The sequence below is a fragment of the Bombyx mori genome, chromosome 20 (assembly GCF_030269925.1).
Source record: "Bombyx mori chromosome 20, ASM3026992v2".
Taxonomy (NCBI): domain Eukaryota; kingdom Metazoa; phylum Arthropoda; class Insecta; order Lepidoptera; family Bombycidae; genus Bombyx; species Bombyx mori.
Window position 1 is genome coordinate 10,442,352 of NC_085126.1, and position 14,941 is coordinate 10,457,292.

A 14,941-nucleotide genomic window follows, 5' to 3' on the forward strand; every position below is an offset into this window, starting at 1 on the left:
TGTCCAAATTCTAGCACTGTAACGCCAGGCCCAAGTTTGTATGGATTTCGGGTTTCTCCTTTACTTTTGTGACATCCACTTACAGCACGATCAATTAATAAGAACACCAATAAATCTATATATTAATACGTGAAACAAAAACTTTGTATCCCTTTTTACGAAAATTGCGCTGACGGAGGACTATGAAATTTTCCACACTTATAGAGAATATAGAGAAGAGTGCACAATGCTAATATTTTATTTAAATAATGCATAAAAGATACATTAAATCAATAAAGAAAACATTACACACACTACATACCATGTATTTGACGCACACACGCATGCATACTGTTTATTGTCAAACTTTTGTTCTTGACGTCTGTTGTCAAATTGAGAATAGATTAAATATTGTCTGTCTTTGTTAATATTTTTTATATTCTTGGCGAAATTTGTAATTATAGAAGTATAAAATACAATCATAATGGTGTACAAACTTACAATTCCAATTAATTATAGTCGAATTTCGACTACTGCGGGACCTCTAGTTGTCACCTATTTTTTTATTTTTTTTCAAAAAATTCATTATTACTAATTCGTGATTGGAACTCGGTCGCAACTTCTAGAGTTTTTGGGTATATGGTCGTACTCGTAATGTAGCTACAGGGGGTACACGGAGACCAGCTACATTTTGAAAGTGGTCTATGAGAAAAAAAGTTTGGGAACCTCTGATTTTATAGTGTTTGGTGTTTTCATCGATTTCCACTAATCGTAGAGATAATCAAAACTACTTTTTATTTATTTATTTTTATTGCATTGATGGATGGACGAGCTCACAGCCCACCTGGTGTTAAGTGGTTACTGGAGCCCATAGACATCTACAACGTAAATGCGCCACCCACCTCGAGATATAAGTTCTAAGGTCTCAGTATAGTTACAACGGCTACTCCCACCCTTCGAACCGAAACGCATTACTGCTTCACGGCGGAAATAGGCGGAGTCGTGGTACCTACCCGTGCGGACTCCCAAGAGGTCCTACCACCAGTGATAGACTTTTACGGTTTTATGTGCTTTGAATTAAAACTGATTTAATTTATTGTACAAAACAAAAACCCGAAGGCGAATCCGTAAAAATAGCTTAAGCAAGCAAAAATATCAATCGATCAAACACAGATATTCTTCAATAACATTTGTTGCTTAGAAGTCGATGCGGAATTATCATTTTTGATATCTCAAAAAGCGCGTTCAGTGTTTTCAGTTTCTTCAGTACTAACAATGAATCTCTCGTGGCAAGTCGCGTTCAGGTAAGGTTTATATTTAATACGCTTTTATTAGCTTCAGACGTATGTGTGTATGATTGTAACGGAATCTTTGAACGTGATTTTGACCCCCTTCAAAACGTCGGATTGACTCGAAATCTGCTATACTTATTAAGGAACGATGACAATTCAATATTTAAAAAAAAAAAATATATAATTTTGATAAAATTGAAATTCGACCAATAAATTAAAAATAAATAATAGTTTAAATAAAACTAACAAAATACGCTTTTATAGAAAATCCAACTAAAAAATAGAAAATAAATTTTAATATATTTGAATTAAAAATAGTGTAAGAAAAAAATATTTTATTGTAAAAAAAGCGTGGGCTGCTTTTCAGGATATTATCAAGATAACCCGACGCTATAGTAGTCTAGTAGTAAGCCTATAGGGCTATTCCAGCTACGCCCGGACGGGTGTAGGTGAGCTCACGGGCTCAAACTTTTTATTTTATTGCTTAGATGGGTGGACGAGCTCGCAGCCCACCTGGTGTTAAGTGGTTACTGAAGCCCATAGACATTTACAACGTAAATGCGCCACCCACCTTGGAATATAAGTTCTAAGGTCTCAGTACAGTTACAACGGCTGCGTCACTCTTCAAACCGAAGCGCATTACTGCTTCACGGCAAAAATAGGCAGGGCGGTGGTACCTACCCGTGCGGACTCACAAGAGGTCCTACCACCAGTAATTACGCAAATTATAATTTTGCGGATTTGATTTTTATTACAAAACTAGTTGACCCGGCCGACTTTGTAGTGCCTCAATCGATAAATAAAAGACCTAAACTTTTGTATAAAATAAACTTAAAACAAACAAAATAATCGGTCCGACGCGACGGAGGACAAATCAAAGAAAAAACAAAATTATTTTTATTTAATTACGAGCACTTTTATATTTATCTACCTTTTAAACCTTCTCTGGACTTCCACAAATAATTCAAGACCAAAATTAGCCAAATCGGTTCAGCCGTTCTCGAGTTTTAGCGAGACTAACGAACAGCAATTCATTTTTATATATAGAGATGTTATTCCTTCACCGTGGAAGTCAATCATGCACATTTGTTAAGTAGGTACGTATTTCATTAGAAAAATTAGTACCCACCTGCGGAATTGGAACACCGTTGCATCGCTAGATACGAATGCACCGGACGTCTTATTCTTTAGGCCACGGCGCCTTTGAAAGAAATGTCAACCCTACCCCTAGTAAGAGCAGTGCTTCGCAGAATCTACCACCGGATCGGAATAGCTACCCACTAAGAAGGTCCAGTGAGACTCTGTGGTCTGCTTATGGGTTCATTTCAGGACGGTTTTGAGTGTAAAATGGTCTGCATACAAGACCTTTTTGCTCTCTTTCATTCAGTCTGGAGTAGCACAGAATAAAAACAGCCTTGAAATATTTCACACTATCATCGCTCTATCTATCATCTATATAGCATATCACTACATAGTATAAAACAAAGTCGCTTTCTCTGTCCCTATATCTGTCTGTCCCTATGTATGCTTAAATCTTTAAAACTACGCAACGGATTTTGATGCGGTTTTTTTAATAGATAATGTGATTGAATAGAAAGGTTTATATCTATAATAACATCCATTAAATAGTGGAGAAATCAATAATAAAATACAGTTTCCGAAGCGAAGCGAGGGCGAGTCGCTAGTGTTTAAATAAATAAATAACTGGGAACAAATCACACGTGTTTATACGGCCCCAAATTATAATTCCCTTTGTTATTGGTACCAGAGATTGACGTACATTTTTTATATTTTTCATTGCATAGATGAGTGGACGAGCTTACAGCCCACCTGATGTTAAGTGGTAACCGGAGCCCATAGACATATATAACATAAATGCCGCCACCCACCTTGAGATATGAGTTCTAAGGTCTCAGTATAGTTATAACGGCTGCCCCACACTTCAAACCGAAACGCATTACTGCTTCACGTCTGAAATAGGCAGATGATACCAGTGCACTCACAACACCAGCGGAAATAGCACAGAAATTATCGTCATCTGCTCGAAAAATCAACAGGTATTAACCGCCCCATTCTGATGCGCATTAGATTAACCCGAAGTTCATTGTCGCATTAGATTAACCCGAAGTTCATTGTCGCATTAGATTAACCCGGTAATTGTAGACGTAACATGGATAAATAAATTGATACCGAAAAATACTCAAAGAAATATATATTTTTTATTTTTTTATTGCTTAGGTGGATGGACGAGCTCACAGCCCACCTGGTGTTAAGTGGTTACTGGAGCCCATAGACATCTACAATGTAAATGCGCCACCCACCTTGAGTCATGAGTTCGGAGGGGCCTCAGTTTTTACAGTAGCAGTTTTCATTCTTAAACGTAAAAATTTTATTATTTCATTATTACTTTATTTTTGTATACTTTGTAGTCGTCGTGGCCTAAAGGATAAGACGTCCAGTGTATTCGTATGTAGCGATGCAACGGTGTTCGAATCCCGCAGGCGGGTACCAATTTTTCTAATGAAATACGTACTTAACAAATGTTCACGATTGACTTCCACGGTGAAGGAATAACATCGTGTAATAAAAATCAAACCCGCAAAAAATATAATTTGCGTAATTACTGGTGGTAGGACCTCTTGTGAGTCCGCACGGATAGGTACCATCGCCCCGCCTATTTCTGCCGTGAAGCTACTGTTTACTATGCGTTACGGCTTGAAGAGTGGGGCAGCCGTTGTAACTATACTGAGACCTTAGACCTTATATCTTAAGGTGTTTGGCGCATTTACGTTGTAGATGTCTATGGGCTCCAGTAACCACTTAACATCAGGTGGTCTGTGAGCTCGTCCACCCATCTAAGCAATAAAAAAACACACACACACACAGATCACACATTTGCACATGCAAAAATAAACTTTACTACAATTACTCGAAACTCTGTTTCCAACGTGATAAAAATCTGCTCTCCTCTCCGAGCCGGGTGTGAACGAATCCTTACGCGCCGGTTCCACTCAGGTGGTCACGATTCCGATCCGGTGGTAGATTCAGCGCAGCACTGCTCTTGCCAGGGCTAGTGTTAGTTCTCTCTGAGCCCCGTGAGCTTACTGACCGACCAAGGCAGAGCTAAAATAACCTTTCGAGGCAAATAGGTGAACAAGAAAAAAATTCATCTACCATTTTACGAAGCGAATATTTAATAAAATGGTGTCACGGTAACATAACCCGTTCTTCAAGAGCAAACGTTGTGATGACAATTAAAACTTAAAACCTTGTTGTTAACATGTTCTCGAAATGATAACATTACCATATATTTGCGGGCTGACCGAATTTGAAAAAAAATTATTGCTTAGATGGGTGGATGAACTCACAGCCCACCTGGTATTACGTGGTTACTGGAGCCCATAGACATCTACAACGTAAATGTCCCACCCACCTTGAGGTATAAGTTCTAAGATCTCAGTATAGTTACAACGGCTGCGTCAGCCTTCAAACCGAAACGCATTACTGCTTCACGGCAAAAATAGGCAAGGCGTTGGTACCTACCCGCGCGGACTCACAAGAGGTCCTACCATCAGTAAACAATACAACCCAAAACACAATTTAATTATTACGACGCATAAAACTTCTGAAGTTCTCGTGGACTGAAGGATAAGACGCCCGGTGCATTCCGTATCGAGCGATGCGACCGTGCCGGTGTTCGAATCTCACAGGCGGGTACCAATTTTTTTAATAAAATACGAACTTAACAAATGTTCACGATTGACTTCCACGGTGAAGGAATAACGTCGTATCATAAATATCAAAAATTATATAATAATTTGTGTAATTACTGGTGGTAGGACGTCTTGTGAGTCCGCGCGGGTAGGTACCACCACCCTGCCTATTTCAGCGGTGAAGCATTAATGCGCGTCGATTTTAAGGTTGGGGCAGTCGTTGTACTGAATAAACTGAGACCTTAGAACTTATATCACAAGGTGGGTGGCGCATTTACGTTGTAGATGTCTATGGGCTCCAGTAACTACTTAACACCAGGTGGGCTGTGAGCTCGTTCACCCATCCAAGCAATAAAAAATAAATAAATAAAAAGTGGGTAAATATGTTCTTCACCCGTTTATGGATTATTTGTTTCCTCATCAAAATATGAAATACTGGTTCGCAGCGCGCTGATGGCTTGCGCCTGGGGGTCGGATCTAACCTTCCCTCCTGGGTTCAAGTTCGGTGCTGCATCAGCGGCATACCAGATTGAAGGCGGATGGAATGCAAGCGGTGGGTAGCAACGTTCTACTGCACTTTTAGAGATAAGATATGCATTTTTAGAGATAAGATATCGACGCTTGAAAGGCAAACGTGACTAAGCGACAATAACTGCTTTATACATAAATGATAGGCAATAAACATTTTCAATGCGCAAAAAAAAAATATTTCTAGGTCTATTAAAATTATTTCAATCCTACAGCTAGATTCGTTAAAATAGAATTTTTTTCAGATATTACAACTTTAAATTAGTCTACTGTAAAGTTCACGCATTGTCGCTTAGTCACGTTTGCCTTTCAAGCGTCGATATGCACTTTTAGAGATAAGATAGATGGATACACTTGTATCTTAAGAAATAAGTCTCGATAATCAGTAGTCAAGTCAGTCATGTCACGATAACAACCTAATGTCTGAATGTCACTGTCACAAATGTCACTACCAATGGAAACTTTCCAATAAACGACAGTCGTAAAAAGAAGCCAACTGTACCGATTTGCTCTTTATTGTTTTGTTCTTTCAAATGCAAATGAGATCAAACATCTCATTTCTAGATAAAACTCATTCGCAATCGTTAGCTTTGATATTAATGATTTATCAAACGAATAGTTTGATAGTGATAATGACTGGTGGTAGGACCTCTTGTGAATCCACGCGGGTAGGTACCACCACCCCGCCTATTTCTGTCGTGAAGCAGTAATGCGTTTCGGTTTGAAGGGCGGGGCAGCCGTTGTACCTATACTTGAGACATTAGAACTTATATCTCAAGGTGGGTGTCGCACTTATGTCGTAGATGTATATGGGCTCCAGTTAACCACTTAACACCAGGTGGGCTGTGAGCTCGTCCACCCACCTAAGGAATAAAAAAAGGGTGCGTGTACTTATGTACGCGCGTAAGAAGTTATACTTTATTTTTATTAAATTTATTTCTTTTTTTTTATTTAAATTTTAATCAAAATGAAAAAAAAACGATTAAACAACATCCTCAAACACGCATATTGGAGATCCCTTTTCTTGACATCGTATAAATTCGGTAATTCTCGGTACGGTTCGGAAAGTTCACCTGCGGCTATATTCAGACTCGCCAAGTTACGTCGGTCGTATTGTAATGAGCGATTTAGTGGGCAACTTCATTCTGTTAATTTTGTGTCACGGTGCGCGCGCGTCGGAAAATTTCACTCTCATCAATTTTTCATAACGCGCCTAAAGAAGTATAACTTCAATAAAATAAAACTTTGATAGGTTTGGTTAAATTTATATTGCTTTAGAGCTGTTTGCATCTATAAAGAGTAAGGCACGTGTTCTTTATGGGAACAATAGGTCTGACAATGGTTCATGAACTCTCTTCCCCTTTTATTGTTTGGGCGGTACGACAAAGGGAAGATCTTCCACCGAACGGCTGAGCTTGCTCGGTAGACCGACGGTCCGAATGTGGTTGTTCGGAACTTGTATATACGCAAGCTTATCTTGATAATGTCGTAAGCGAGATTCAGGCATCTGTCAAATATCTCGTGTTCTATGATGGCTACCCCGCCACAATTGTTTTATTTTACATTACAGATAAAGGAGAAAGCATATGGGATCGTCTTGTCCATGAAAATCCTGAGATGATAGGGGATCGCAGTAACGGAGACGTGGCCTGCGACTCTTACCATCTCTGGCAGAGAGACATAGAAATTGCATCAGAAATCGGTCTACACTTCTATCGATTCTCTATAGCGTGGACGAGAATTCTACCAACCGGCTTCAGTGATAAGATCAGTGAAGACGGAAAGAATTACTACAATAGACTGATTGATGGGCTGTTGGAGAAAGGGATCAATCCAGTAATTTCAATTTACCACTGGGATCTGCCGCAACAGTTGCAAGACTTGGGTACGTATAAATATAATCTATACTAATATTATAAAGAGGAAAGATTTGTTTGTTTGTTTGTGTTGAATAGACTCCGAAACTACTGAGGCGATTTGAAAAAATTTTTCACTGTTTGGAAGCTACACTATTCCCAAGAGACATATGCTATAATCTTTTTTGAAAAAACTTAGGAATCCTTACTAAAACTCCAATAATGTAACCCAAGGTGTAAAAAAGTTACCTAAAGTATTCTTTACATCGCGTGCTCTGCGAAATCTATTGAAGATGGAATAAAATAATGTACTACGACTTTGTAGAACACATTATCATTTACAAAAAGGGTAGCGACAGCATATGTCTAACTATTATAGTTGTGCTGCAATAAGTGTTCGTTTATTTTAAAAAATAAAACATCGTCGTTGAAATTTTTGTTAAAGACCCGAGCGGAGCCGGAGCGGGCCGCTAGTCTTATATATAAAATTCTCGTGTCACAATGTTAGTTACCATACTCCTCTGAAACGGTTTGACAGATTTTTATGATTTTATATGCATGTTCAGTAGGTCTGAGAATCGGCTACTATCTATTTTTTATACCTAAAGGTCAGCGATCGGGAAACCGGCGTAAATTACCCCAAATGGGGTAAAATGAAATTTTGGGGGAGTAAAAATGAAACTTTTGTGAGTAAAAAGTATATATTGAAGTGAAACTTCTTTAGAATCGTTAAATTTTTAGTTATTGTTTTCTTTTCAAAATTATCATGGGGGCTATAATAATTATGAAAGATACTATTATAAAAAGAAGCGATTTAGTTTTTTTTTTGTTTTTCGCCGTGGGGTAATATCAGCTTACACAAAAATATTTTGGGGTAATAATTAAAAAAGTTCCCCGAGCGCAACCCTAAGTGATAAGGGTTATCCACCCCTAAAATATTTATAAATTTTTTGGACAATTTTTTTTTGTTTTAATGATACATTATGTGGTTGAATGAGGTTTTGTTATTTTTATATTCCCTCATCGTTCACAGCGCTACATGCCTCATTTACTCATTTACCACATCCTTACACACTTACAATAAGTTGGTTTTTTTTTTCTACACAAGAAATTCCCTAAAAATCCTATATATGGCAAAACAACGTTTGCCGGGTCAGCTAGGAACTTATATCTCAAGGTGGGTGGCGCATTTACGTTGTAGATGTCTATGGGTTCTAGTAACCACTTAACATCAGGTGGGCTGTGAGCTCGTCCACTCATCTAAGCAATAAAACAAAAACAAAAAAGGCACCACAAGCACCGATCACCGTCCTCGTCGAACCCGTCGCTTGCGACGAAGGGTTCAACGAACGAATTAACACATAGACACAGCCCACTGAGTTTCTCGCCGGATCTTCTCAGTGGGTCGCGTTTCCGATCCGATGGTAGATTCTGCGAAGCACTGCTCTTGCTAGGGTCAGTGTTAGCAACACTCCGGTTTGAGCCCCGTGAGCTCACCTATACACGTTAGGGCGAAGCTGAAATAACCTCTCAAGGCTATCAGCATAGGTAGGAGAAAAAAAAAACCAACACATTTGTGCCAAAACATGTACTCTTTTGTGAACTTCCAGGTGGCTGGGTAAATCCTCTCATAGTTGACTGGTTCTCTGATTACGCAAGGGTCGTATTCTCTCTATACGCGGACAGAGTGAAGACCTGGATCACCATCAATGAGCCTACTATGATCTGCGATGAATCTTACAACACTGGTTTCTTTGCCCCAGCGATTTTGGAGCCCCATATATCCCCCTATGTATGTGCAAAGAACGTTTTGCTTGCCCATGCTAAGGCTTGGAGGATTTACGACGAGGAATACAGACCAAAGTACAACGGTAGGTGAACAGGGCAAGTGGAGCACAGTCCCGACAATGAAGACAGGTGCTCGGGGTTTTGCTGTACTAATTTACATGCTCATAAAGTAGCACAAGCGATAAATCACATGCCGACCAAGAGGGCTGGTGGTCGTGGCGCCGACGACCGCCGGTCCGGCGTCCCGAGGGGGAGGGTGATGGGAGAGATGTGCTCCGCACTAAAGCGACAGGAGGTTTTAGTCAGTTCGACTCTGATATACCCTGCCCTCCATCCCCAGTGGAGGGCGGAAGTCCGGCGATTACCTCATGACAAAAAAAAAACGCTTTTATAGAAAATCCAAAAGAAAAAATGATTTTATTGTAAAAAAAGCGTGGGGTGCACGGTATCAGTAGTTATAAATATTTTATGAACAGATATGAGTAGAAGGGTTATTTTGATAATATCCTGAAAAGCACCACACGTTTTTTTTTATTTTGTTAATTTTTTTAAACTATTATTTATTTATCATTTTAAAGTTGAATTTCAATATTTTTTTATATTGTATTGTCATCGGTCCTTAATAAGTATACCAAATTTCGTGTTAATCCGACGTTTTGAAGGGGGTCAAAATCATGTTCAAAAATTCCGTTACAAACATACGTACGTCTGAAGCTAATAAAATCGTATTAAAACCACGAACGCTTTAAGAAGAGATAGGCAGCGCTGCAGCGGCTTGGCTCTGCCCTTGGCATTACTGAAATCCATGGACGACGGTAGCCGCTCACTACAGAGCGAGCCGTATGATAGTCTACCTACAAGGGGCAATAATAATAAAAAAGAAAACTAAGTGACATGGACCTTGCAAACATTGGACTTCTTTTTTTTGCAGTCATATAAAAACAAAAGAGCGTCAAATGTGCCCGCTAATGAGCCTAATTGAACTCTTAAAAACATTTTGTATTAAACATAGCTTAGTCAATTATAGTATAATTGAAAAGTGATATCAGATAAAATGTAAAAGAAATTAAGAAACAAACTAGCAACAACATGTTGATTTTGTTAACTCTACTGAATTTATCTATAGATGGAATAGAACCAATCCAGCCTATTTCGACCGCGTAGCAATTATTCCGACCTTGAAAGTTGAGAGCGAGTATCAATTTTATTTTCAGGCGAAATAACCTTAGCCAATCATTTGATCTGGTATGAACCTCTGGGTGAAGAAGACTTCGAACTCACTGAATTAGTCCGGCAAAATTTGGTAACTTCAACTATATATTCAACGATATTGTAATAATATATTTTTTTATCGGTTAGATGGGTGGACGAGCTCACAACTTACCTGGTGTTCAGTGGTCACTGGAGCCCATAAACATCTACAACGTAAATGCGCCACCCACCTTGAGATATAAGTTCTAAGGTCTCAAGTATAGTTACAACGGCTGCCCCACCCTTCAAACCGAAACGCATTATTGATTCACGGCATAATAGACAGGGTGGTGGTACCGTGCCTATCCGTGCGGACTTACAAGAGGTCCTACCACCAGTTTATTTTCTGTACATATACTTATAATGCATACGTATATATATTTTTATAGAAGATCCTCTTACTTAACAAAAACTAGCAAAGACTTTTGATAGGTCTAAGAAATAGTATATACATATAGGTACATATATCCCTTCAGCCCTTCATGTGGTCGATGATCGGAGGCGCTGAAGGGACATTACAAGGAGTAAACTCCCGTCGAAATATGATGGTCACGACCCTCAGCAGTGAGGGAACGACGCGAGGACATATGTCCCTTTTGTGTTAATTGTTATCTCACTTCAATAAGTCTCATCTGCCTTTATTATTTTTTGACCTGTTGAATCCATGGAGTTGGAGCAGATAGTGTCCACAAAACATCTCACTGTTTTAGGTTATGCCTACCATATTTCCTCAGAGTTCAAATCATGGATCAATTACCATTGGTATTTTTTACCGATTACCATTACTACCATTGGTAATTGATCGATGGTCCAAATAATCATTTTCATCTCTGTTGAACATGGTATTCTCCTTATGACCAGGTTGGTCGATACTCTCATCCGGTTTATTCAAAGGAGGGAGGTTGGCCGCCATCGCTCGAAAAACACATGGAAGAGGTCAGCAGACGGAAAGGTTTCCAGAGATCAGTCCTGCCTCCTTTCACTCGAGAAGAGATTGACTTAGTAAAAGGTAGACTCTACATTGCAGGAAAGGCGGTATCTGAACAGATTCGATTTAACCAATTTGGTATCTTCATCTAAACGGCATTATGAATTTTCCCGTGAGCAAAATATCCTAAATACTAAGTGCACTAAGTTTTTTTGCCGAAGAAGTCCACCTGGATTTGCTAACACATATGGTCATTGGGGGAGTCCCTAGATCATTCATAAGCTGAGCCAAATAAATCACAACAAATACCTGTGACAATCTAATTCCAATCAATTAAAGAACGACTGATGACTGATGAATGAATGACTGACACTGACAATGAATGACAATGAAAGAAAGAAAGAATGACTGACTGACTGACCTTGGGAGATCCTAACGTGTAGGTAAGCTCTCGAGCCTCAAACAAGGAGGCATTACTAACACTGGCCCTAGCAAGAGCAGTGCTTCGCAGAATTTATCACCGGATCGGAAATAAGACCCACTCAGAAGATCCGGCGTAAACTCAGTGGGCTTTATCTATTGGTTAGCTTACACAATGGGAATTAGGGGATGAATAAAAAAAAATATGATTTGAAATAAATAAAAATTGATTTGATTTGATTTGATTTGATTCTATCAATCCAGGCACCTTCGATTTCTACGCCATGAACCATTACACCAGTCGCCTAGTTCGGAAAGCTGAGCCAAGCGAACACATCGGCTCGTTCCCATTGAACGGAGCTCCTGATCTAGAAGCTGTCTTCGAAAAAGACCCGAGTTGGAGCATTACGACTTCCCATTGGTTCTATGTCAGTGATTTTTTAATTAGTTTTTAATCTTCAGGAATATATTGTCTACTAGCTGAACCGGCAGACTTCGTAGTGCCTTAATCGATAAATAAAAGACCTAAACTTTTGTATAAAATAAACTTAAAACAAATAAAAGAATCCGTCCGACGGGGGACACATCAAAGGAAAAACAAAATTGTTATTTTTGTTTAATTCCGAGCATTTTCATTGTTATTCGCCTTTTAAACCTTCTCTGGACTTCCACGAATAATTCAAGACCAAAATTAGTCAAATCGGTCCAGCCGTTCTCGAGTTTTAGCGAGACTAACGAACAACAATTCATTTTTATATAAATAGATTGGTTGAGCGCTTACAAAGGGACGCGGAGATGGCAACTTGAATGTCGCCTCGAAGTCTTATATCTCAATTGCGTTAATTAAGTCCAAGGTCCAAGTCCGTTATAGGAATCCGCTGTTATTTTTCTCGACCCTAGAAACATAATATTTACTGGTAACAGAGGAAATCCAGATATGGTTAAGCCGCATAAGTACCCTGTAACTGAGGCCAATGAACTTTTTTCAATCGATCTGAAGCGTGGGGTCAGCTGTACATTACAAAATTAAATGAAACTTTGACTTCACGTATCAAGATAGATCAATATAATTTCAAAGCTTCAAAGTAATTGGCTCTAACGTATCAAAGATGCAACCATTAGATTTATCTTAAAATAATTGACGGGAAAATATTACACTTTCAAAGACGCCGAACAGCCAAAAGAGATCTCCGCATTCCCATATGGAATTCTTTTTTTTTTTTTGTGGGATTTTATGACCTAGTAACTAAAACTTTTAAGTCATGTCTTATTTTAATTTATATTCTTATTTTTATGAAAAATGATAATATGGAGTGAAATGAAATGAAGATGATTAATTTGAGACATTAATCAACTGGGATGAAATTAAATGAAATGAGATGTGATGTAATAGGATGATATATAATCTTAGTAAAATGGTGGTCATTTACTGAGATTTTTATGGAATTCTGAATGCAATTATTTTACAGATTAACCCCGAAGGTATTCGACGGCAGCTGGCCTGGTTGAGGAAAGAGTACGGAGACATCAAATTCTGGATCACAGAAAACGGCTTGTCGACTACCAGCGGCCTAGAAGACAGAGAACGAATCGAATTCTACAGGGATTATCTGAAAGAGGTATAAAGTTCCGATTTAAAAACGGACAGTCTTCAATTTACCATCCGCATTATAAATATATATATTGCCCCTGTAGGCAGACGAACAACGGCCCAGTTAACGGTGAGTGGTTATCGTCGCCCATGGACGTCAGCAATGCTAGAGCTCCCAGCACTGAGGGTTGAGATAGCAGTAGGCAGCGGCTTCGCTGTGCCCCTGGCATTGCTGACATCCCTGAGTGGCGGAAGTCGTTGCTAATGCTAACACTCGAGCGGGCCTGTAACAGGTATACTACGCGCATGCGTTTGACTGCCACGCATTCACTCTCGCTCTGTCTCTTTCTAGTATGGTAGCGTTAAACGTTTAACGCAACCTTGTTGGAAGTCGCATTAGAAGTTTCACTTCAAAAATTCGCGGTGCCGACCCCACCTAGTGGGCTAAGGTGGGGAAAAAGAAGAAGATTCTAACCATTTGTTTCTTGACCAGGTGCTCCTGGCCATCAACGAGGACGGTCAAAAAGTGACGGGTTACACAGCGTGGACTCTGATGGATAATTTCGAGTGGAACGACGGTTACAATTCGAAATTCGGATTATACGAAGTGAACTTTACTTCCCCGATGCGCACCAGAAGACAACGCGCCTCCGCCCGCTATTACAAGCAGATCATCGACACACATTCAGTACCAAAGAGTCCTTATGACGACCTATGATCTCATAGGCATAGTGATGAGCAATAATGGTCTTTCTTTTTTTGCCAAAAGACCAGCTGTACCCGAATAAGACGTAGACGACGAATACCGCCTGTGCGTGTGTGTGAATAAACAAAAAATATATATATAAATACCGTCGATATAATGATTTAATACAGGGGTTCCCAAACTTATTTTGTCTATTGACCACTTTGAGAATAAATTATATTTTAGCGCCCCATTTTTTTCTTAACTTTTACTTAAAAACCACTCGAAGCGAGAGCTTAGTCGGTGTCTATGCGTCCTCCTAAATGAAATTACAAATCGCCTTACAAGCCTCTACACAACGCACCCTTTTTTTTCTGGGTCTCCTAGCGCCCCCCTTTAAGCCTGCAGCGCCCACAAGGGGGCGTTATCGCCCACTTTGGGAAAGGCTGATTTAAATAATTTGTCATGAATGGAACGTACTTTTGTTCGGGGAACAAAGATATTTATTTTACATTTCTAATTTGTTTCACTAAATATAACACTGTGTATATAAAAAAAAAAGACAGTAAACTTTGTGACTGTTTAAAAAATAGGATCTAAAACAAGAATAGGTATTCTTGAATAACGCAAATCGGTTTTTAATTAGTATTTGGATTGGAATAAAAATAAAGCATTTTATTAGTTAAATACTGCTTGTGTACTTACAATATCCAATTTATGCCTTTACAAAATGGTTATAACGTATCCGGGTAAATTATTAAGAAAATAACACAAGTATCAGATAAAATGAGTAAAACCTAGACTGAACACGCGCGATCAATACCAAGATTGTCGTAGACTTTTTATTTATTGCGTAGCTGAGAGGAAGAGTTACCGGAGCCCATAGACACCTACAACGTAAATGCGCCAC

General features: G+C 39.1%; 1 protein-coding gene across 1 annotated transcript; it reads left to right on the forward strand.

The window, feature by feature from the left end:
- The first annotated feature begins 1,137 nt into the window (after positions 1 to 1,137).
- On the forward strand, positions 1,138 to 14,718 carry LOC101741385 (myrosinase 1). Its single transcript, XM_038018168.2, has 9 exons — positions 1,138 to 1,283; positions 5,431 to 5,537; positions 7,083 to 7,397; positions 8,979 to 9,239; positions 10,371 to 10,459; positions 11,269 to 11,416; positions 12,020 to 12,183; positions 13,225 to 13,374; positions 13,840 to 14,718. Exons 1-9 carry the CDS (start codon positions 1,255 to 1,257, stop codon positions 14,062 to 14,064), a joined length of 1,488 nt encoding a protein of 495 aa, XP_037874096.1. The 5' UTR covers positions 1,138 to 1,254; the 3' UTR covers positions 14,065 to 14,718.
- Positions 14,719 to 14,941: the final 223 nt, after the last annotated feature.